This window comes from Pseudopipra pipra, chromosome 18 (genome assembly GCF_036250125.1).
Source record: "Pseudopipra pipra isolate bDixPip1 chromosome 18, bDixPip1.hap1, whole genome shotgun sequence".
NCBI classification, from domain to species: Eukaryota; Metazoa; Chordata; class Aves; order Passeriformes; family Pipridae; genus Pseudopipra; species Pseudopipra pipra.
In genome coordinates this window covers 6,234,099-6,258,304 of record NC_087566.1, presented here as the reverse complement: position 1 = coordinate 6,258,304, position 24,206 = coordinate 6,234,099, and the positions used below count along the sequence as shown (strand labels likewise).

Sequence of the window (24,206 nt, the reverse complement as noted above, 5' to 3'; positions counted from 1 at the left end):
AAGAAAAAGGAAAAAGAAATGGCAAGGAGTAGGGAAAGGAAAGGAAAGGAAAATGGGGGAGGGGTGGCCTTGAACAGGGAAAGGAAATGGAACATGTAGAAAAGGAGGAAGAAATAAGGAGTGCAAACCTACTGTTTGTTCTTCATTATAGAGATGATATTGTTGAAAATTTGGAATATGGTGAAGCAGAATGTAAACTACTTAAAAGCTGTTTGTAGAACTAAATTGCATGACACACAAATCTGGTACAAACTTGCAGGGTTTTATTCTTATTGTTGGTTTTGGTTGTTGAGGTCTTTTTTTATTTAGGGGTGTTTTGTTTTATTTATTAAAACTCTGGTCTGTGTTTTCAGAAGTTTTACTCCACTTGTTTATCTATGGGTAGCTGAACAGAATTAAATGTTTTCATTTCCATATCGATTTTGTAATTGCTCATCCTTTATAGTCAGGTTTATATCGTGTAATGGAAATCAAAGTGTTTAAAAAAATATGTATCTCCTGTTTAAAGTGCCTGTGAAAACTGGACCCTGGTTGAAGCAAGGGGTGTGTGTGGCAGCTGTGATTTACTATTACCTTTGATCACAGTGCAGCCCTGTTTGAGGCAATGCTGCATGCAGGCAAAGCAAAGGCCTGGGTTTTACTGATCTCATGAGCTCCTGAATAGGGCTAGAAGGGGAATGACAGAGGAAGAAGAAAGCTTTTGGAAATGAAAAGGAAACCCCGTGAACCCGACCAGCATTATTGGCTGGATTTGCCTACCGGGGAGCCGCTCAGTTTCTGCCAGGCTAATTCTGCTTCAGCTTCTCTCCCCCACACCCCCGACCCCACCTCCCCCTCTCTCTTTCCTTCTTTCAGACTTTTTTTGTTTTTGAGGCATGGCTGTAGTAACTTGGTTCTCAGGCTGGGAACCCACTGAGCTGTTGCCATGGTCACTGGGAAGCTCTTCGTGCCATGTGCTTCAAAGGGAACCTTTCCCCTCCTGGAATTCCTCCCTTCTCTGCATACAGCACAATGAGACTCCTTCACTGCTGTAACTGTGCTGAAGCAAGGCAAAAGCAGGGTTGCCTACAATACCTGTTGCATGCCTGCATCCTGGCAGGGCTGGAGGGCGCTGGGGGGTTAAAACTGGGTGATCTTTGAGGTCCCTTCCAACCCAAACCATGCTGGTATTTAGTGATTCACTGTTCTGTGGTGGCAGTATACCTGCATGTGTCCTGTACATTCCAACATGCAGACCCCCTGTTCTTTGCCCACCCCAGTAATTTTTAAAGCAAATTACATCTGTCAAGACCGTGAAGTGCAACCCAGCAATACCATTGCTTTTATTTCAGTACAGGATAGATACTGAGAAAATGCTGAAGATTTGCTTAAAAGTAGCACTTCTTCCCTTTCTGCAGGCTTGAAAGTCCACAAGGAAGGATTTTGTTCTTGTTTCTCTTCCAGGGACTGCTAAAAGGTCTCTTCTGTATTAATAGGATGTATGTATTTGAGGATGTGCATCTGAACATAACCTAACAAAGGGAGGAGTTCCCTGCTACTACAGCTTCCTGTTTTCTTCAGATCAAAGAAATCTGTAATATGAGGAAATTCCTAACAGTTCTTCCAGTATCCATTCACTTCTTCTCTGTCTTTCAAGAGTTTATTTTCAAAAATTTACACTAATACTATCTAGGAGAATCTCTTGTTTTGCTATGTCATCATTATGATTATACCAGTTAGGCTTTGGCCAAAATCATCATGACTTGAATGTGCATTAGACACTCGAACTGTGATTCCTAACCTTTTGTCTAACAATTTAGTTTAGGTTATTATAAGGTAGTTAAATGAGAAATCATGGGGCTATGTTGGTAGTTTAGTTCCTGAATAAAGAGAGATGTGTTCTAAGACTTGAGGAACAAGAGGTCCTGTGGAGAGACCATTTTAATCTTTTTCTTTCAGAGTTACTGAAAGTAAGAAAAAAAGGAAGGCAGATTAAACAAAATCAACTTACACCTTTATATGAATAGCCTAAATTAAGCATATAATTATATGTTCAAATTAGAATTGCACTGACCATATAAGTATACCATTTGTTTCTGTATAACATTAATAGTTTTACATACAGTTTGGATAATGTTCTGTAGAAATGGATTCAGTTCAGTAGTAGAAATGCATACTGAATTCAGGCAAATGTTCTTCCATTCTAAACTTACTCAGAAACTACAACTGAACTATGCTTTAGATTAAGATCTAAAATTAATGAGAGACATGTCTAAAATCATTGTTCAGTGTTTCCAAAACTTTGCTTATTCAGATACTTTCAACTGGTAGTGACACCTGCAGTAAGGTACCCTGTGATGAGTCTTGTGCCACATGCAGTAGGAAATACTATCACTTCAGGAAAACTTCTTACATCCATTGAAGTACTTGACATTCCACTTATGGTATTTATTCCACAGTTTGGGGACTTTTTCTGCCTTCTGTTTGTCAGCCCATGTTTCTTCTTTGCAAACAGCATCCAAAAAGCATTTGTAATACATTTCAAGGCAGTAGTCTCAAAAATCAATGGCAAAATTTAATTTTGCTCAAAAGTAATAGTATGAGTGATTTTTAAGCTGGTTGGTTAGTTTTTTGTTAGTTAGTTAGTTGAGAAAAGTGTTGCAGCAGTATAGACTTTGCATGGGTTGTTTTGAGCTCCCAAACATTCTGTTTTAAGATGGAAGTTGTTATGAAGTAGAAAAAAGTTTCTTGAATGAGACTAGACTCCTTTGGCTGTGGACTACTTGATAGGTCTATATTGCACGTGCCAAACATGCCAGAACTCTGATCAAAACACGAACTACGTTTTTTATCAACCTCATTGTTTTCACTGTAATGAAAAAAAGAGTATGTGTTTTGATGGGGAAAAATAGCATCCTGTCTGGTGTTAAAGACTCAGCCCTTCTGAATCAGTCGTGTTCTTTAAGAGTCTCCCATTAACTTTGCATTAAATTTTTTTATTTCCAAGGTCTGTTGTCTTAGTACTACCTAAAATTAGGGTTAACTGTGAAAAAGCGTAGTATATATAATTGTAATCCCTGCCGTCCATGTGTTTGTCTTTACTGTATTTGTTCTAAAAAATATATTGAGAAACAGGAAATGAACATTTTCCTGGAGCACCAAAGAACATCATAACTGCTGTAATATCATGATTGTTTCTTGTTATTTCCCACTTCATCGTCGCTCATAATGTCCAGGACACCCGAAATGTGTGAGCAGTGTGATCAGACCTCTACACCATCTAAACACAGTGATTTCTGAAGTTCTAACAAAATTGCATAGGTGAGGTCAGAAGAGGGGCTAATACATGGTTTTTCAGGAAGAAGGTGGCTTCTCATAATAGCAGACAGAAATAGTCAAGAAGGGACGTGTATGTTTTTGAACAAAAAAAAAAAGTCACATAAGCAGTTGAAATCTGGAGAGGGGAAAGGTTTGTGTAGTGTATGGATCGTGTGGTGAAAGATACAAAAGGAAAGAAAATAATTGAATTAAAGCCAAGGAGGGAAAAGCTCAAAGGAATGGACAGACAAGGGCTGAATCAGGTTATGCAGTTCAGCAGAAGTAGGTCTATCAGGTTTTCATTCATGGGTAGTGATGGGCCCTTTCCATTGGGAACTTGTGCCAGCTGTCTGCTACTGTATTATTTTACTAACTTTCTTTCCATGTTCACTGCACAGTTAGGAAAAGCATCAGGTATTCATGCAGAAAGGCTCTCTCTTATGTTTTTTTCTCCCTCTGGGCGCTCCTTAGATTTGCCATTTTTGGCTTGATTACTTTAAATAAGTGCCCACTTTTAGAACTGAGTCTTTAGCAGTCCCTGCCACCATGTTCACTCCTTTCTAACCAACTGTGGAGCACAGCTGCTTCTCCCTTGAGCTAAAGAAGCAGCTGTTGTTGCACAACATGTGTTACTTGAGTTCAGCTCAGTCAGATCTCCCAGTGAAATTAATGGAAGTCAAGGCTGAGTAAAGACTAAGGAACAACTACTTAAGACATGCCAATAATAATAATAGTATATAAAGGTTTTGTTTTAATTTTTTGGACCATCATTATTCTATGTGCCTTGTGAGCCTCTCAAACATTGAGAGATATTTTTATTTTACATGCAGAACCTGCCTGTTTCTCTAACAGGAGAAATGCACAATGGCAAACATGTTGCAAAAGCTATAGAAATGGAGTTTGAAACAGAAAAGTGAATGGGCAAGTAAGTGCAACTATGTTGGAGTATAGAAATGAGCACAAAAGAAGTCTAGCAAGCAGAATCAGATAAATGGACCAGGAAGTGAAGAAAATCAGGAGCAGATATGGAGGCAGGGAATGGAATTATTTAGGACTTCACAGATGAGTGACATGCCTAATTTTGGTGCACGAGGGGACAGAAGGCTTTGAAAGAAATTGGAGAACTTTGGAATGTAACCAGAGCTGCATCAGAGGGACTCCGATATTCAGAATAAAAGATGGGCAGATACAGTTGACAGTGGTAGAAAACTGGATCCTAAGAAATTGCAGACATAAAGTGGGAATGTTTTGCAATGATTTTCACAGGGTTGAAAGGAAAGAGAAAAACTTAATATACCACAAAGTGTGCTTCATATCTTACTGCTTTGAGATAATTTGCCAGAACACATTTTTCTGTTCTAAACATTTTATCTTTGTGATGACCAGGTGATACTATCTAGAGGTGCATTTTTGGATAACATGATGATTTAGTATTTGTACTAAGTTCAAGGAATCAACTCCAAATGAATCAAGTGATGATACTGTGAACTCAAAATGAGAACGAAGCGAGGTTTTTAGTCAGTGTAGGGAGCACTGACCAAGCTACTTGCAATTCTTGCAGGTTAGTTCTTGAACATTAGAGCTGGACATATTTGTGGCGTGAGTTAGGTAATGCAGATTAATTATCTATTATTAACATTCACACAACTGTTGCCTTAGAATTGCTCGGTAGGGATATGGAACTCTCACAGAAACTATTAAAAATATCAAAAGCATGTATATATTCTAGTGCATTAATGTCTCAGTTGTTGGCCCATTGGTGTTTTGTTCAGTTGGTAAGCCAAGAGAATGCATCACAGACATTTAATTTTTCAAAATGCTCAAAGAACTTAGTTAGCTTTGGATAGGAAAAAAGATGGTCCTTAGCCCTGAGGATGCAAATAACAAGCTTTTAAGTGGGCAGGGGGGAGGATGCATTTGCAAATAGCACAGAATCTAGAGACTCCAAGTCCATGAATGGTGTTGAAACTCCCAGAGGGTCCCATCAGCTGACTCTATGGGACTAATGAGCCAGTCTGACTGTTTATGGGCTGTGGTTAACCTCTTGCAAGTTAGGATTTCCTGTCGCCAGCAATGAGCTGTGACCGCCAGCACCACAGTGTTAATGATGAGGTAGGGGCTGATGAATGGCTGGACTCCAGACAGCAGCCTTCACTGGCAAAGAATCAAGTGGCTAGAGGGGGAAAAAACATTGAAGTCTACAAGGGAAATAATACAAACTCCAGAACCTATAATTCCCATGTTTAAAAAAAGAAAGGGATAAAGAAACTGGGGACAAATTCAACAAGTGAAGCTTTTATCTCTGCATTCTGAATAGAAGATTGTTCTTCAGCAAAACTGGCTGTAAAAGCCAGGCCAGTTAAAACAATATGCAGGCTGCTTGCCTCCAAGTAACCAGAAATTGTTGGCTCAGAGTAGCCTGCTCTGAGGAGCCAACCTGCTGGGAGACGTTATCCAAGCAACGGCTTGAATGTAATTCCTCCCGCTGTGGAATGGCTCTTTGGCAAATGAAGACCCTAATTAGAGATGGAAGGGTTTCTATTTTGTTTTTCTTTAATCCTTACCCCGAGGCCTCTGCAATACAGCCATGTCTCTGCTTGTGTGGAGAGAAGTTTCCAGTTTCCCTTTGTAACAAAAATCCTCCACCTTTTTCATTCTTGTTTTCCCCTTCTTTTTATCTTTTTCCTTTTTTTTTCCTTTTTTTTTTTAACAGAGTCAACAAACTAACAACAAGGGCCCACCACAGTTTGAGACCTTCAAACTAAACTAATCCAAACCCAAGGATCACTGTTTGGAAGAAGAGCCATATCATCCTGTATTAGCCAGCCATGGAAAGTTGCTAGCTAAACTGGAATACTGGCCCACCGTGCATATTTTTACTACTGAACTTAGTACCCAAGCAGATTCTTGTCGTGGAGAGGGAGGATCTCACTGAATCAGCAGTATTCTGCTGGATACTAAGGGAATTTTACATGCCTTTGTTCAGTCAGAAAGATATAAATCCCTGACTGGGGGTTACCTGCATTTCTGTAGTCTTGGATGCAGATGCTCATCCCTGACAAAGGGGACAGAACCTCCAGAGCAATGTGCTACAGCACTTTAATATATATAGAAGTGAAAATACATTTGCTGCTTGACAACTCACCTTGGTATACATGATGTCTGTCTGAACATAGTCATGGTTTGCATGCAGGCACTTAATAACCCTGCAAAGAGCACTGCATTTGCTGTCACTGTCGAGTTTTGGATCTATTATTTCATCATCTCAGATGGTGATTGTGTTATCTCTTAAAATGTTCTTGTTCACAGTAGATACCAACCTACTGATGAGGGCCAGCTACCTGAGGATGAGGCTAAACAAGACAGATGATACTAAGCAGAAGTCACTCTGAATTCCTATCAGTTTTTTACATTTGAAAATAGGTATATACCCCAAATTGGCCTGAATCACTCCTGATTTTTTTCATGTTAGCTATGCTTGCTTTCATTTCTTTTTAGCATTTTTGATGGGCTGTGATCATATTCAGATTGTCTTTTCAAGGATAGCAGAATGCTTTAAATGAGCACAAAACTCTTCAGCCTTTGAGTAATTTTTGGTTAATTTAGGTGTGTCAGTATATCTTGGATAGACTACTGTAAATGCTTCAGACCTATTCTATAACCTTTACATAATTTCACACAAGCTGAATCTATTTAAAATTTCTCCTATTTACTAAAATATTTAAATAAAAGATGCTGTGAGTTGGGAACCACAGCCCAAAACTGTTGTTTTGTTGAAAAGAACTTTATTCAATAAGGTGAGACTTGTTTCTCGGAAGGATTAAACTTCCCCATTAAATTGACTGAGGTTAGATGGATTCCTTACTTAAAATTTTTGAAAGCTTTGCCATCTCCCCCTCTAAATGTGAGACATAATTCTTATAATTCTTTGTTTTCCCTTTTGATGTGACCATTGTATTTTGGAGGTAACTGTGTATAGAACTTCTGTTGCCTGGAAAAAGTGTGAAAGGTTATAAGATGTAGCAGCATTTCTGTTAAACACCAGCAGTTGTCCTGAACGCCGCCACCCACCTCTTGCTGAGTGTGCTGGGTCCTCTGTGAATATGTAATCTAGTTCAAGACCCCAGTTCCCTCCTTTGATCTCTTCCAGTGCTCACCCTTCTCTTTGTGACTGCTGGCCCACAGAATGGTCTGTGATAGCAGAGGGCAGGGCTTTGGGGATGGAGTCCCATGACTCTGAAATGTGTCTCAAAAGATTTGCAATCAGCAGGCTTTGCTGTGTTCAGGATTAAATAAATGTCTTCTTATTATTTTTATTTGGTGTAGACTTAGAACTGATCAGTGTTTTTCCCTAACCCCCAAAAGAGAGTTTTGTTTTCTTCTTCCTCATTTTAACTATCTGAGAGCCTCTTAGTACAGAGCAGTATGAACCACATTGGTATACATATATATTGTTGATGTGATTATGTATTACACAAGGTGATATTTTTCGTAAAACTACAAGTACATCGTTTTTTAACTTCAGGGTTATTTTACCAGAGAGCTACTTTGGGTTCTTTGGGTTTAAATTGTGACTATGTTTTTAAATTTAGAAATACTGCTTCATACTCTCTATACTTCTTAATTAATAAGCAACTGTTGTAACGCCACGTAATGCAGTATCTCTAGGGCATGGGTATAAAACATATCCCAAAGTGCCAGAGAATTTAAGTATTCCAGTCAGGAAGGGGTTTTATATTGGTGTGATACTTGGGGATTTAACTGTTTTGTTGTGATATTCTGCCTTTGTTTTCAGACAGAAATCCGAAAGTTCCTTTCTCATTATCTCAGAAAAGGTTTAAAATGGCATCCTTCTTATGCTTGGCTTAACTTAGTTTCTGCAATTACCAGGAAGTTGTCCATTAACAGGGCCGAAGCATCAATTGGTTAATTTGTAACTTCTGCTGTTTGCAAAGTAGAGGATGCCCTTTTCTCCTTCCTCCTCTGCCCTGCAGAATTGCCCTGTGGCTTTACTTGCTAGTCCAGGGGTGGTTCAGGGGGCAAGATATTTTTGCTGACTGACTGAGCCTGTTAGCAGTGTAGAGGGGAGAAAGGGAGGGGGTGCCTGTATTGTTCAGATGTTGTTGTTGGTATTCTGTGTAGCTCTGAGAGAAAGAGAGGTCTTTGCAGTTTTAGAATTGTAAGGGAAAGGTGTATTTGACACAATGCTGTGGGATTTATGCAAGGTTCTCAATGACAAGCAGAGTGCAGGGGACTGTTTAACTGAAGTGTCTTGGCCTTTGGCTGATGTGCCAAGCCTTTGCAAGTACAGTTGTGGGCCTGCTCTAGAAATGGGTGCTATGCATTTAATGAGATAACATTATATTTTCTTTTTCGCCAACAGTAACTGCTGCTAAAAACCCAAATATATTATGGATAGTCAAATGTCAATAGGAAACACACAGTCTTGCTTACTTTGGGAGATATTTTCCAGATTTGACTAGTAATACCCATTGTAGTTGATGTTTTAGCAGCCAATACTGGTGGTGGCAACATCTGCTTGTCCTGACCTGCAGATTCATTGTGCATTTTATGTAGGAATCAGTGGTCTCTTTCTCATGATTAGAAGTTCCTGGGTTTTGTCCACACTTAACTGAGGACTTCTTTAAACTCAAGAGGCTCTGCAGAAGTTAAACCCTGGTAATGTTGGCTCCTAATGCTTATTTCAGCACCGAAGTTGTTCTCTCATATAAAAACTCCAATGAAGACAAGTCTGCAGAAGTGTCATAGACTAACCATGCAACTTGGCAACCAGAAAAGCCAATATTCTAGAACCTGGTACTGCATTTTCTGTACCATACCTCTGGTAATATTGTCTACATCTTTGTGGTCTCACTTGATCTTGATATGGAGAAAACAGGTGCAAATCAGTTTGTGAGTGCTAAAAATTATTGGAACAGATTTTGTTACTTTTGAGTCTGCTCAAGAGGAGAGCATGACCACTGCTATATTCATCATTTATTTTGGTGAAATATTGCAGATGGAAACCTCATCCCTTCAGCTGTATTCCCTGGCAGCAATTTCCCTGTTGAAATTCTTGAACTGCTTTTCCAGAGCCATAAAGCAAGACACTGCACCTTTTCATTGAAAATCTTGTTCTTTGGAGTCACAGAGTGTGCAAGTTGCAAGCTACTGAGTGTTGCTTATATGTTACCAGTACACTTTGTGAGAGGCTGACTCTTATTTCAAAGGACCAAAAGACAGCTGTAAGAAAGGTTCCACTTCACACCGCTTGCATAATCCCACTCTTTTGGCAGATTAATGACCACTGACTCCACAGTGTGGAGGGATCCGACGTAGAATATTGGATCTGATGGGATTAAACAGGAAACATGCTTCAAGTTCAATGTTTTTTTAGTTCATAAAGAAATTGAGGGGGGGAAAAACCTCAAAAATGGACAGAGTAAATTCAGGCTGGCTCAGTTCTCAGCTAAAGAAGGATGTACAAACTAATTTTATTGACTATTCTGTTCATCAATCTCTGTTCAGAGTTAGAGTAACCATATTTTCTGGCCCCCTGCCCCCAAAACAGTAGATGTATTGAAAAAAGGAAAGAGAAGAGGAAAAAGCCATGGTTATGCCTCTTGGAGCTGTGCTGTTTCCCTCAGTTCTGACTGAAAGTAGTGTTTTGCTTTCAGGATCCATAGGACTATCTTCTGTATACTGTATCCTTTTCGGCTTCCCTTTTTGGAAGACCAGCTAATAATGCTGGCACCTGATGGAAGAGTTTGCTAAAAGCAGTTTACTGGCATTTGTACTGTTTACCCCTTAAACCAATGCCTGATCTCCCTTTCCCCATCTTTATGATTTTCTTAACCCAGGGAATAAACTCCCTCATGTACCACATACCGTAATTATAATTAATATTTGTTACCTAGAGTGTGCTAAATTCCAAAAAGATAATTCCTACAGATGGATGAATGATTCAACAAGTCCAGGAAGACAGATAGGTAGTTTTTAATGTAAGGACATTGATGAGAAAACTGTTAGAACAACAGGATATATCTGTGGTTTACACAGGCAGCCCTTACTTTTAAAGCATCTTTTTCTCCCTTTAGTCTGTCAGTATTATCTACGATATTAACTTATTGAAAAAAAAAGTTTATTTATAAGTAGTAATCTGGCTCTACCAATAGCCATTTTCAATGAAAGGTATTCTCATAATAGATGTGTAATGCATTGCTATATTGATGTAAATTGCAGAGCTAAAAGTGCTTAATGAACTTTGATCTCCCTGCTTATGGTTCAAGCCTCAGTCCTGCTCTCATCTGTAATTTATTCACTCTCTGCAACCCATTCGATTAGAGTGCCCTGTCCTCATGTGTAAATACTACTGGATATGTGAGGGAATTCTAACTCTGGCAAAGAAGTATTAATAAAGGCTAATGTTGTTGGTATGATTTTTCTTTTAAATGGGGACCTTGTTAAGCAGCTTTTCTTCTAATGATGGTTTCTCCACTATTGTGTACTAACTGGCATATTAATTGGAATAAGGCCATACTAAAAAGGAGAGGAGGAGATGCTTGCCATGTTCATATCTGCAAGCATGCAAGGTCCTTCAAGATGTCAGGAAGCGGCTGAACTTCTTACTGGTTTGATTGTTGCTGTCCTACCTGCTTTGAATGAATGAGAGGAAGCAGTGCACCTGTTTAATAGTTATCTGGTCCCTAGGGTTGAAAGTTTGCCTCATCAAGGAAGTTGTTACTTCCTTATTGTGTTTGCCTGGCACAGGAAGGGAGTGCAGAGCTCTTAAAATCTTTCTGATGTTCTTTGAGGCAACGACTTAAATTTCCTCAAACCTGGAGATATGCAAAGTGCAACTTTCCTTGCACTTCTGTCACATGCGTTTCCTCTTATCCTTTCTAGATTACAAGGCCAAGTAAATTCTGCCAGATTTTAAACTGAGACAGTATTTAATGGGCATTGTAGTGGTAATGGTTATCAACAGTAAGTTCATAACAAGTAGGTCTCTAAAATACACTCTAAAATAACTTTTCATTAGCCTTCTCCATGAGCTGTGACAATCTCTGGGCAAATTAAAATGCCACAGAAACACAGATGAGGCCATTATTATGTATTTTCAATTAGAGTCCTTTTAAAATGTGTAATAAACACATCATATCCTTCTGTTTATGTTTTTCTTTTGAGTATAAAGTAGCCAAATGTATTCTTTGATAGGGAGCTTTTGATAAAGTCATAGGCTGGTGATGTTAAAGGAATTGAGGAAGGGCAAATTCAAGGGTGGGTTTTGTTTCCCTTTGCTTTAGAGGCACCTACATCCAGCATTCAGCTAGAGAAGATGGTCAAAACTAGGTGTTTGACTGATGTCTAGCAAATGGTGGATAACTTTTTAATGTGATTGTACTATCACTACATATTAGTATTTTTCTTTTTTTGTGAAGAGTAATAGAAAACAACAAAAAAATTGGTAACTGCACTTTTCATAATTCAAGTGATCACTTTTTGTTCATAGTGACAACCTCGCAGTCTGTCTTTGCATTCAGAATCACAAAAAGGGATATGCCTGACATCTTTCCTGCTGTCAATTGCATGGGAATTCAATTGTGGAAATGCCTGTTTGCTTGCCACAGGTATTGTAAAGGTAAAGGAGGTAGCAGTGTACTTTTTCTTCTCCCTCATCCAACACGTGTATTTATTTTTCATCCAGGTTTGGTCAGTTTGCTTAGAGGAATGATTTGGGATCTATAAATGCTGGATAGCCCAAAATGAAAAAGCCAAGTGCCTATTACAGACCGGCATTATTTTAAATGGGACTTAACAGTGCTGTGTTATCTTGAGCTGTCCTGATTACTGAGTAGTGGACAGGGTATCTTCGAAGACGTTTTGGCTTTAATTAACTTCCAGTATTCTGGAGGGGGGGTGAGGAAGGAGGGGGGCAGCGGCAGCCGGACTTTCCAAGGTGCCCCTGCGGCCGCCCCCTCGGGCCGGAGGGAGGGAGGCGAGCGCCAGGCGCGCACCGGTGCCCGCGCACTCGTTCGCTCATGTCCAGCCTGCCCCGGCTGTGGGGCCGAGCTGGAGGCGGGGCGGCCGCTCTCAGATCTGTGGCCAGCGAACCCCGGCCGGGCCGGAGCCGCGCACCTTCCCCGCGGGCGGGGGCGCCTCGGGACCCGTGTGCGAACAAGGCTCTTTAGGCTGGCACAGGGCCGGGCTCCCCAGTGCCAGCGGCAGAGCCCGGGGTGTTTCCCAGCAGCGAATGCACCGTCTGTTCTTTGGGAACGGCATCTAAACCCCGGCAGGGAAAAAACCCTGCCCGTCTCCCCCCCCTCCCCATGGCCGCCGAGAGCCCCCGCCCGCGCGGGACAGGCGGCACTTCCGGGGCAGGGCGGGTGCCCGCGGGAGGGACCTGCGGCCACCAGGGGGCGCCGTGCGCGGGGCGGGCCCGGGGGCGGGGCCCGGGGCTGAGGGCGCCCCGCAGGGAGGAGCGGGGACTGTGAGGGGGAGAGCGGCCGGAGCCTCCCGGGGCTCGGGCTGCGAGTTGCGGAGTGAAACGAGCTCACCCCTTGTTCTCCAGCACGGTTTTTGAGCTCGGCCCGTACTTCTGATCCCTTAACGCCCCAGGGCGGACACTTGCTGCGCTGTGTACTTGCTCATTCAGCGCCTTCACAAATATAAGGAGTTTTTATCGGCGCCAATCTGTAAAATCCCTCTTTAAAAATGATTTTCAGAAATCAAGGGGCCTTACTTGTTGACTGACCATCCTGAAAAAACAGTTAAATGGCCTGAGCAGTTCTACAGGCACTGCGTGTCTGTAAGGGGTGCCTTCTAGGGAAACCTGGATGAGCCCTCACCTCAGGGCCACTGCAACAGAGAATGCGGGGTAAATTCCTTTTAACTCTTCCTCCCCAGCAGCTCTTAGTGATTAACCAGGTGTGCTGACTTCAAAGGGGACAAATACCTGGTGGGCTGAGAAAATACTCCCATTTGGGTGCTGGTTTCTCTTGTGTGCTAATGGGCTTTGTTCATTTCAAATGAAAACAAAATATGAGAACAGAGCAAAGAAAGAGACCTGTAGGTGTTCAGACTAACATTTCTGTACTGGCCAACATTCTTCCTGGAAAATGCTGGGTGATATTTCATGATTTATCCCTTATATATGTTTCTTTTATATCTCAGTGTTAAGTTCAGGTTCTGCTAGTCTCCACAAAGGGCCAGTGCTGCCTGCTTTAGTAGTGATGGTGATAGTTGTCATTGCTTGGAGAAATAGTTTCTTGCATTCTGCATCCATAAAGGCAGTAAAAGCTTGAAAAGTTACTGGAACTGCTCAATGCTCTGTGGAACCATTGAGCAACATTGAAACAGGACTTAGAGAGGCACAGTGGCAGAAACTGGTTAAAAACCCCTGTCTTAGCCTTGGTGGTTAAAATACTGTTTTCTCTATTCCAGAAGATTTTAATGTGTTCTGATACCTCCTCTGTGCTGTTGGTAACTCCAGTTTTGGGCTGTGTATTTGATGAAAAGCCGTGCACTTACATAGGTCTGATCTTATCAGCGTAAGAAGTGTGTGCAACAGTTCTGACCTCTGATGGTCAGAAAAAGCATATTCTCTGAGGCACTTTTTGCAAGGATTGTGATATGCCAGTTTATGAGAATGACACCGAAAAAATAAAAAGAACCTGACCAACCTTTATTTTCTACACTAGTGAGCTTGTCTCCACTCAAGTCACAGGGAAGATTGTTTTTGATGGCACTTCCAAGTAACATGGAGAAAAAAGAAAGTAATTTAATTTTATAAAATTCTTATGTTTGAAGTCTTTAGAGGGTCTAAATCACATTTGAATTTCTTTAAAAAGTTGTTGAAAGAGGAGTCTGAAAAGGAAGGAGCAGAGAGATTGTAGAAGCTTTAGCGAAGTTTAGGTACATTCTATGCTGATTCAGGAGCTCCTGTGTTTGTAATTATTTTGTCATTTGTTTTAACTACACAGAAACACAAAATGTTGTTTGCTATCTGGACATGAGGAGAGAGAGTCATTTTTGAGGTAAGAAGTCATCTTTTGGGGTGGGACTGAGGATGCTGTCTTTCTTATTGCAGGCAAAACGAGCAGTACAGCGAGGAGCCACAGCGGTCATCTTTGATGTTTCTGAAAACCCAGATGCCATTGATCAGGTATGAAGAAGGGAGCCTAGTTATTTCGCAGCCTCTGTTGGGTTCTTTTAGGGTTACTGAGGCAAGACTTGAGAGTGTATGAGAATCAGAGCACACCTGCCTAGAGACATGCAGCTACTGACCCTGGGTAACATGATGCTGTGGTTTTCCTGCTATTCTTCTGTCAGGCAGAAAGCAACATAGGTGGTGTAAATCTGGTAGAAAGGGAAAAGTTTGGGGAGTTAGATTTTTCTTCTAACTTTTGCTAGAATGCGGAATCCAGGTCTGTGATTAAGGTTTTGAAGGAGGATGGAGGCAAATTTTTTGTGGCCCATTATCTAATCAAGGAGGTTTTCTTTGCCCAGCTCCGTGTACAAAACACGGGATGTTTGGCCCCATCCAGCCTGTGATCGTATTGTTGAATAGCTGCTATTTTTGAGGTTGCAAAATGACTTTCAAACATGCTTCTAAACAAGTTTCTTTCAAAACTTATAATCATTTTCTTCTCGTTCACAGCTGATGATTTCTGCCTATGTATTTTGTGGACAAGCAGGGTTTTTCTTCTTTTTCTGAGTCTTGGTATAACTTCCATCTTTTCATTTGAAGTGGGTGAGGTAATAGCTCTGTGAAATGTTTCAAGATCCAGCCAGTGCTGAGTTATTTGAGTGAAGAAACGTAAGCACAAAAATAGTCTGCATTTAGTTTAGTTTTGTTTTGTCTTGAAACAAAACCACTGTTTCTGCTACAGCAGAAACAAGTGAAGCTGAAGGTTTTTAAATGCAGCCTGAATTTCATGGGGGAAAAAGAGACCATCAGTGTTTACATTAAAAAAACTGTCTTTAATTCTGAAATGAGCATCTGTTGGACAGAAGAATGCAGAAGACTCTGTTCAAGGAATGCTTTGAGAACTGTGCTCTGCATGTGCATCAAGACTGCAGCCTTGATCTTGAAAACATTCTTAGGGATATTTTTTCCCCCTTTTCTACACAGAAAAATATCTTCATAAAGATGTGATCTGTCTCTTTCAATTTTTTTCCTCCAAATTACAGCTTCTGGACACTTTCAGCCACACTGCTCTGAACTTGAGTTCTGAGTTGTGAATCTCTTGCTCTTTCCCTCTACCAACAACTGTCCTTCCTTGATTCTCAATAATAAACTGGGTGCAACTGGTCCCAATAGCTGGGTCTAGTAGTCTATTGGATGTTGGAATATTTTGTGTACCAATAAAATGGAAGGAGGTTAGTGGCTTAGAGCAGTAGCTGACAAAGTAGGCTCTGTTAGACAGCAGAGCAGTAGCCTGTGCAAACACTCACAGACAGGAGAGGAACGTCTAGACTTAGCTTTCATACTCTAAAAGTAAGAGTTACTTGTGTGACTGTTCTCATGCTGCTCTGGACACTTTTTTTTTCATGAATTTTGATTCTCATCCAAAGTCTTCAGAACCCTTGACATCAGGGGTACTAATTAATTTGTCTTTAAAATAAGTACCATTTTGGCACTCACAATTTGGTTGTGGAAAACAATGATAGATGGATCACAATGGAGGAAAAACTGACAAGAGTTAATCAGGAGTATCTTTGGTTCAAATGGAAGTATCCTAAGACACTGAGGGGAGCTTTTTAGGAAGTTTTCCCAGGTATGCTTGTTACCAAGCACTACAACAAATGAGGGAGAGTGCTTTGAAAGGGAGGAGTGGAGTATTATGAAAGACAGTCCTTCCTGCCAGTCCATGAACAGGAATTTAGTAGCAGATAATTTAGTAGCAGAATTACTACCAAATGAAAGGACTTTGCCTACAGATTTTGTGGGGTTTATTCCCATTGATCTGAGTATCTTCTGCTGTAGATTAAGAATTAAACATTTATTTTGAGAAATAGTCTGTGAAGTCTGATTTATTTCTTAGTTTTACTTTTGAATATTTGAAGAGGAGTAACAGCATCCAGAATATCATGTTTAGGAAGAGTCTAGCAGTGTGCAAAAATGACTGAGGAATCAGATGACTTCTTTCTTAGACAAGAAATCTTGAGAGAGAATATGTGTCTAGGAACGTAAGGACAGTGACTGGATTTGGCCTTAGGCCAGCAAGCCTTGTAAACACATGGGATTCCTGGATACTAAAAAGTCTCCATGAAATCTGTCACAATCATCTGGTCAGCTTAAGGAGAGTTGTCATCCTGTAATCAGGATGATGGACCAGTCATTTGGTAATTTCTACATGGTTTAGCCAGAAGTAAGAGGTAGAAAACAGCAATGGAGATGTGTCATCTCATCCATAAGCTGCTCGTGATCTGTTTGCTCACATTCCTGTCATCTCATTCCTTTCCCCTGTGCCATTTCTGTCTGCTTGACAGTGCATTGCTAGTTTTGCATCAACCAACCTCTCTACAAGGATTTTTCTTGAGAATCACAATAAACTGTATGAATTTATCACGTTGGTGCCATTTTGCAACAGAACTAATTCTTTTGTCTAGTTATTACCCTCTCTGGTGTATAATTTAGCAGATTGTTGTTCTGGAATTGTTGGCCAGAGAAGTTATGCGTTCTCCACACATGAAGGGTTCCAGCATCTGACTGGATACAGCCCTGGGCAGCCTGGTTTGATGTCATAGTTGACCCTGCCTTCACCAGGAGGTTGGGTTCATGACGTGCCTTCCCCCTTTTCTGATTCTGTGATTTGGCCTTTCTGACAGGACTTAGCTGGACCTGGAGAGAAGTTTCAGGGTGAATTAAGTGGTCTGCTCATATGCTTTAGTCTTTGAGGTCGCCCAGCTGGCAGTCAATATTGAATTGAATGAGTTTGTTGAGTTAAACAGCAGAAATTATTGACTTAAATTAATGGGCTAGGTACAAAGAACCTGAAAGACAGCACTCTGACACTGAGCTTGTTCAAAAAGCTGAAGAAATTTGTATGTGAATAATGTAACTACAAAGTTGAAATAAAAAGATTGATAAAATGTAGCAAGGACAATTTACTTGGAATGTGTGGATTTTTATACTTCTTCCTTGTGAGGTGTAACTGATTACAGTAACGATATATGCAGTGGTACATAATGCAATTAAATTAAAGCTGCTGTTCAGAAGAGCATTTGCTTATCCTTAATCTTAGTTTTGGTCAGTAAAAAAAAAAAGGCATCATAAATCAAAAGTTTAATTCAGGTTTAACTCTGTGGAACACTTAACCCAAAGTCTGTGCTAGAAGAGAACGACTGATGCTTGAAACAATTCCACATCCATATTCCTTTATTCTTCTCTCCATTGCCCAGAAGAAAGGTGGTTTTCCTGAAACATGCCTTTTGAGCAGATTTTTTTGTTTTGTTTTGTTCTAGCTCAACCAGGGCTCAGAGGACCCTCTGAAGAGACCAGTGGTGTATGTGAAGGGTGCTGATGCTGTCAAGCTGATGAACATCGTTAACAAGCAGAAAGTGGCACGAGCCAGGATTCAGCATCGCCCCCCACGGGTGAGACTTTCAGAGCCTTTCTCTGGGTATTACAGTGCTGTTGTTGCTGCAGGCAGTGCTTGCTCACTGCACAGAGGGTGAGCATGTTTTGATGCTCCCCATGTGCATTACTGTATGTGAAATTCTGTGACCTACATAAACCAAGCAACTGCACTGTGGACAAGCAGCTACACTTGATGTAAGTATAGAATCCAGTGTAGCTTCTGCTCTGTCTCATAAGGATTCTTTTGAGTATATAAATGGCTAAAAAATTTACGTAATATAAGTTTTCTTTTTCTTGATGAAGTAACTTTATTATTGCACACTCCTGGTGGCTCAGTTTTGTAAGGTGGTCTGCCCTGTGTTAACTAACAATTCTGTGTGGTATTTTAAACATGGAATTATTATTTGGTATCTGATATTTGTAATTGTAATATAAAACAGTTTTTCTAGAGGTTTTTTTTCCTAACACTCTCTACATGTAGTTTACAGAAGAACAAAGCTAGAGGTCATCCATGTCCCAGTTACCACTTTGGTTGTGTGGGTTTTTTATGGAATCCTTCTGTTAAGGAATGTATCTGAGAACTGGGCCGGTTGCTGAAAATTCGAATGTTGATTTTCAGTCACTTAATGTGCACAGGCAACCCAGTAAATCATAAAAATTTGTGTTGGTATGATTCACTCAGTGAAAAAAACTGGGTTTTGCTGTTCAGAGACTGTAAATCTGACATCTCATGATTGGCATTCTGTGTATTCCATTCCCTTGTGGTGGCATATGAAACCCAGGTTTTGTTTCATAGAATCCCAGCTGATGAACAGAACAGTGTGTACTTTGACTTCTGCCACTGTGACTGTGTACACTTGACAATGACCACTAAGAAGTTAAAAGAAGAGAGAGAAACAATAGATTTGAATATGATCTTAAGGAAGGAAAAATAATATTTTTGTTTTAATTTTTAAGCAACCCACTGAGTACTTTGATATGGGAATTTTCCTGGCCTTCTTTGTGGTTGTGTCTCTTGTTTGCCTCATTCTCCTTGTCAAGATCAAACTGAAACAGCGACGCAGTCAGGTAAGAGCAGTGATGGGATATTCACTGAATGCTGAAAGTAACTTCTCTTACTTTGTCCTAGAACTTCCTTGCAACTTTTGGAAATGCCAGGCACTGACCTGCAATAGCCATCTTTGTGGAAGGGGTTTTAGCCATGTGTGTAGGCCTTTGGAAGAACTTGGGAATGTCTTTAAAGGAGATTTACATTGATCCATGATGTTCATTCAGTTAAATCCTGAAATCAGAATAGTACAGAAGCAGTCCATTTAGCCGTTGGAAAAGAAAAACATTTCTGGTTATTCAAAGATTGTCAGTAGCACTGGTGTACTTCTGAAGTTCCAACTCTTGTTGCTGTATTTTGGAGAGGATATCAGGACTGAAAGTAAATTGCAACTCTTTTGAATAGGATCTATTGATTCTTGATGGGAGAGGTTTTCAAGGTAAAAAGTTTGGTTAGGAGAAATTCCAGGTGTTGTACTTGGAGTTTGTCCTGTCAAATATGAAAGGGAAAGCAAATAGAAGCTAATGGACTTTGAAGTCTCTAGTTGTAAACCGTCTAGTAGATACACATGTAAAAGGAATGCAAAGCATTCTGGATTCTCAGGACTCTTCTTTGGGCATGTTGAGTAGGAATCCAAAGATGTTATGGACCATCACCAGTGTTAAAAAACAGTGTTAAAAAGGGGCATGATAAATTCTACAGTAAAATGAAAACAACACACCGCCTTCCTAAACTTGTACTATTGATTAAATTTGGGGGGAGGAGGACATGATACAGCTAACATTTCATTTTAATCCCTTTCTCAAGTATTGCTCCTGGTAATATGACAGTAACAGCATACTGGGGCATTGCTGTCAATATTGACAATTCAAAACAAGTTCCTGGCCGAGTGTTGTATGTTGGCTGGAATAGTTGCTGCTATCAATTGAGCAGTTCCAGTGTATCCCATTTCTCAGCTCCTTCACACTGTTTTAATTCTAAGTAGCTGATCATTCTCACTATTGCATGTGGCATACAATCTTTTAATGAAGTTTCTGATATAAATTCTAATTAACCTTCCCTGTGTTTGATTTATGAAATTATACATCATTGGGTCTGACATGATTTGTAGGATACATTATGGTGGTGTTTCTCTGCTTCTACACTCTAGTCCCATACACAGCAGCATTGCCTTTTTTTTGTTTTCTTTCTTCTGATGTAGAATTCCATGAACAGGCTTGCAGTGCAAGCACTGGAGAAAATGGAGACCAGGAAGTTTAAGTCCAAAAGTAAGGGACACCGGGAAAGTAACTGTGGAGCACTGGACACACTCAGTAGCAGCTCCACCTCTGACTGTGCCATCTGCTTGGAGAAGTACATTGATGGGGAGGTAAAGGATAAATGGTTTCTTCAACATGGGCTGAGGATGTAGCTGTTTTTAGCACTGTGGTACGTGGCTGGCTGTTGGGTACATTGTGTACTGAAGTGGTGCCACTTGCCAGTCTGATCACATTGAGCAGCCAAGTCAGCCTCAGCTGCATTCTGCAGCTCCAAAGTACCCGTGTTACAAAGTGAGAGGTGAGGGATCTCATTCTGCAAGTCGCTACCTCCATCAGGTTGCATTTCTGAAGAACAAATCATAAAGAAGTCAGGCTCAGGAAATCCTGTGAAAAGATAATAGCTGAAGGGTAAGAGTGCTGGGCAAGGGGAAAAGTATCATATACACTGTGTTGGTTTTGCTTTTCCTTGAGTGTTTTCCCTTGCTAACAGCAAGGTACATCATTACTCTTGATTTATTTTTTTTTTAAAGTTCATTTAATATAGTAAGGAAAATTTAAACAACGGGCTCCTTCAAGGTGTTGGGTCATACGGACACACAGCAAAAGGTGTTCTAAAGAAATGTACTTTATCTGCATGGAGTTCTGGTGTGCCTGCAGACTATTCTTTTAGAGACAGCTGATCACTTGATGTTATGCTCTTGGCTCTGTTGATGGCATTTTTTCCCTCTTACCGCTTTGAGAGTAGGAATTGATCTGTTCTGCAGCTAGGTTGAAAAAACTAGAAACAAGCTGTGAAAAATTCACTTGTTAGGAAGAAGTACTTTCTCATGGTCCTTCATCTGTTCCTGTAGGAACTGCGTGTCATTCCTTGCACTCACCGCTTTCACAAGAAGTGTGTGGATCCTTGGCTGCTGCAGCATCACACCTGCCCTCACTGCCGCCATAACATTATAGGTAAGTGCTGCAGTGGGGCTGCTCTCGTGTCCTTCATTTCAGACATAGCAGCTCACCAGATGAAACAGAAATTGTGCCTGCTTGTTAATCTCCGTGGAGCTGTCAGCCTTTATTGTAATGCAGCTCTAGAAATACAGTTGGTCCTAAACCCTTTGGGAGGGGCTGCAGGCCATGCAGAGCAGCCCCAGCCCTGACCTTCCATGGGCTGGGGGCGATGCCCAGCCGAGGGCAGCGTATCACAGCCCCTGAGCTCAGGGTCATGTGGAGCAGACGAATATATTTTCCCTTGGGAATTGTAAAGAAGACAAATGTATGGGGTTTTATTTTTCTGTAGCTTGGAATGTGGTTTCCCTTACTTGCCCTCTCCCCCTTTCATTTCCTCTGTCTTAAGAAAGTTTTCTGTTAATACACATTTATATAAAATAATGTGTAAAGTGAAAACTTGAGTGATGACTTCTAGCCTCTCTCAGCCTCTGCCAGTTCAGGAATACTGTGTAAGTAGGTTTTGTGTATATGAGAACAGTATCTGAAATAAGTTCACTCGTTTTCCTTTTTAAGCAAATACATTTGAGTGTTTCAAAGGCTTCCAGGCAGATGCTCTTGACTTACTTTTTTTGTTTTGTTCTTTTTCCTTCTGTGTAAAAAATTGGTGCGTAACGTAACAACACTCAGAACAAAATATCCCACTTTCTTGCATGAAGCGTATTCCTTTTTGTTCCCTGCTAGTTCTACTTCTCCATTCTTATTTCTCTCATTCAGAACAGAAAAAAGGAAATGCAGGTCCAATCTGCCTAGAATCTGTCAACCCAGCACGCAGCCGGCAGCAGAGGGTGATTCTGCCTGTCCATTACCCAGGCCGAGTGCACAGAGCAAACCAGATAACAGCGTATCCCACTCGGACGAGCATGGACCCTCACGGAAACCCCATCACAGTACTCACAGTCGAGCGACACGGTGAGCAGAGCCTCTACCAAGCCCCGTCCCCAGCCTACATTCAAAGTTACCAGCCTATTCATTTGGATCATGCTTTAAACACACATCACTGTAGCCTGGAACATAGGGCTTACTCTCCAGCTCACAACTTCCGAAGACCCAAGTTCGGTGGACGCAACTTTTCCAAAGCGGCGTGCTTTTCCCGATATGAGACCATGTATCAGCACTACTACTTCCAAGGCCTTAGTTACCCTGAGCAAGATGGACAGCTTCCAGCTGGCATTTCCTCAAAGGGTCCTTCCCGTGCCTTTCAGCCTGGTAGCAGCATGCTTTTCCCTCCCGTGGTACATGTAATGCCCTCATCTCGCTTGGAGAGTGGCAGTACCTCCAGCTTTAGCTGCTATCATGGTCATCGCTCAGTGTGCAGTGGATATTTGGCTGACTGCCCTGGGAGCGACAGCAGCAGCAGCAGTTCTGGTCAGTGCCACTGCTCCTCTAGTGATTCCATGGTTGACTGCACTGAGGTCAGCAACCAGGGGGTTTATGGGAGCTGCTCCACCTTCCGCAGCTCTTTGAGCAGTGACTATGACCCATATGTTTACCGCAGTAAGAGCCCTTGCCGAGTGGGCGAGGTCGGTGGTGCAAACAGGGGTGCAATTGTTCTCTTGGAGGGCCCCCACCAGGATGAGCTTCCAGCTCATGGTCACAGTATGGTGGGTGCTGACTGCCGGCTTGTGCCAGCTTCTTCCTCAGGGGACCAACTGTCTAATTGCAGCATGGATATGAACTATAGCAGTAATTCCTCACTAGAGCACAGGGATCCAAATGGCACTACCTCAGAGGGAGGACCTGAGGCCACTCCTGGTGCTGCCTTGGATGTTAAAAGGAACTGGAAGAATCCAGAGATAGCAGGGTCGATTTCGGAGCAGGCATGCACCTGCTGCTTTGAATTCCAGCACTCTGCCCTGGAGCCTAGCAATGGGACAGCTGACTGTAGTGCACTCTTCCTTAGCTCTCCGCTGTGGGGGACATGTGGCCAAGGAATTGAACCACAGTCAGGGAACACCCCAGGCTTGTACAGTATTAACTCAGACCACTTACATAGGACAGATGGGGTAAAATATGAGGGGTTGCCCTGCTGCTTCTATGAAGAGAAGCAGGTAGCCTGTAGTAGCAACAGTGGCAGTGGAGGTGGTGGCTGCTATACAGAAGACTATGCAGTGAATGTGCAGTACACGCTTCCTGAGGACACCTTGCCAAACTGCTGTAAGGGTGTATGTGATCTGGGTCAACGCATTCCCATAATTCCTGAAGACAGAGACTGTGAGCTGATTCTACCGACAGAGCACCAAGGGACCCACACAGGAAGCTGTAGTTCCTGGGATGGAACACCTGAGCTGGATACTTACCTGCACTGTCAAGGTACTGGAGAGGTACAGGTCGAGAGGGAGGTGTGCTATGAGGCAACGTCATTCCTGCGGCAAAACTACTCTCAGGAGGAGGAAGCCGGAATGCTCTTTCCCAGTCCCACTCTGAACTCCCAGAAGCTGATGACAACCACAAAGGTCACAGGTAATATGTGTGCTTTTTTTGATTACTTGCTACCTTTCTGTCTTAGTGTATGAAATGCTGTCAGCTACTTAGGTACCTGCAGCCATAAAGGTGACTCCATCCTTTGCATAAGAGCAGGTTATCGACTAACCCTTTGCCCCAAAGTGTTATTCTCTTGTTGCCTGTACTCATTTGGTCATAGCTAGAGGAATAGAAGAGTAGTTTACTACCTAACCCTATAAAAGCTTTCATACTCATCCTTTGTGGGGAGGAGAAAAAGCAACTGCCAGTACCAGGCCCCCCTTAGAGTTCCCACAGCCAGGGACACTGTGCCAGTCATAGCAGCTGTGGTGAGTTGCTTAGGTAGGCAAGGCCACAGTGCTGAGAGAGGACAGACAAGCTGAAGGTTTAAAAAAAAGAAAGTGAAAATCTTGGAATTGCTGTAGAAGAATATGTGGGAAAGTCTCTGCTGTGGACATAAAACAAGGGGAAAAAATAATCACTCACAGAAGGAAGGGGATATTCCTTACCTGCTTTGCCAGGGCTGTTTTAAGGGTTTTCATAGAATCACAGGGTACCC

The 24,206-nt window shown here is 41.6% G+C and overlaps 1 protein-coding gene across 3 annotated transcripts in view; it reads left to right on the top strand.

Annotated features, from left to right (window-relative positions):
- The window catches only part of ZNRF3 (zinc and ring finger 3), a 75,260-nt gene that overhangs the window by 47,656 nt on the left and 3,398 nt on the right, over positions 1–24,206 (top strand). The window contains exons 1-7 of one of the 3 annotated variants that reach the window (XM_064674815.1): positions 12,806–13,174; positions 14,387–14,461; positions 17,767–17,898; positions 18,839–18,949; positions 20,131–20,298; positions 21,040–21,142; positions 21,902–23,647. In XM_064674815.1, coding sequence (XP_064530885.1) covers positions 17,839–17,898; positions 18,839–18,949; positions 20,131–20,298; positions 21,040–21,142; positions 21,902–23,647 — 2,188 coding nt within the window. In that variant the 5' untranslated portion in view covers positions 12,806–13,174; positions 14,387–14,461; positions 17,767–17,838. Of the gene's footprint in view, positions 1–12,805; positions 13,175–14,386; positions 14,462–17,766; positions 17,899–18,838; positions 18,950–20,130; positions 20,299–21,039; positions 21,143–21,901; positions 23,648–24,206 lie in introns of those variants that run through there. The other 2 variants (XM_064674813.1, XM_064674814.1) reach the window with 2 other exon arrangements.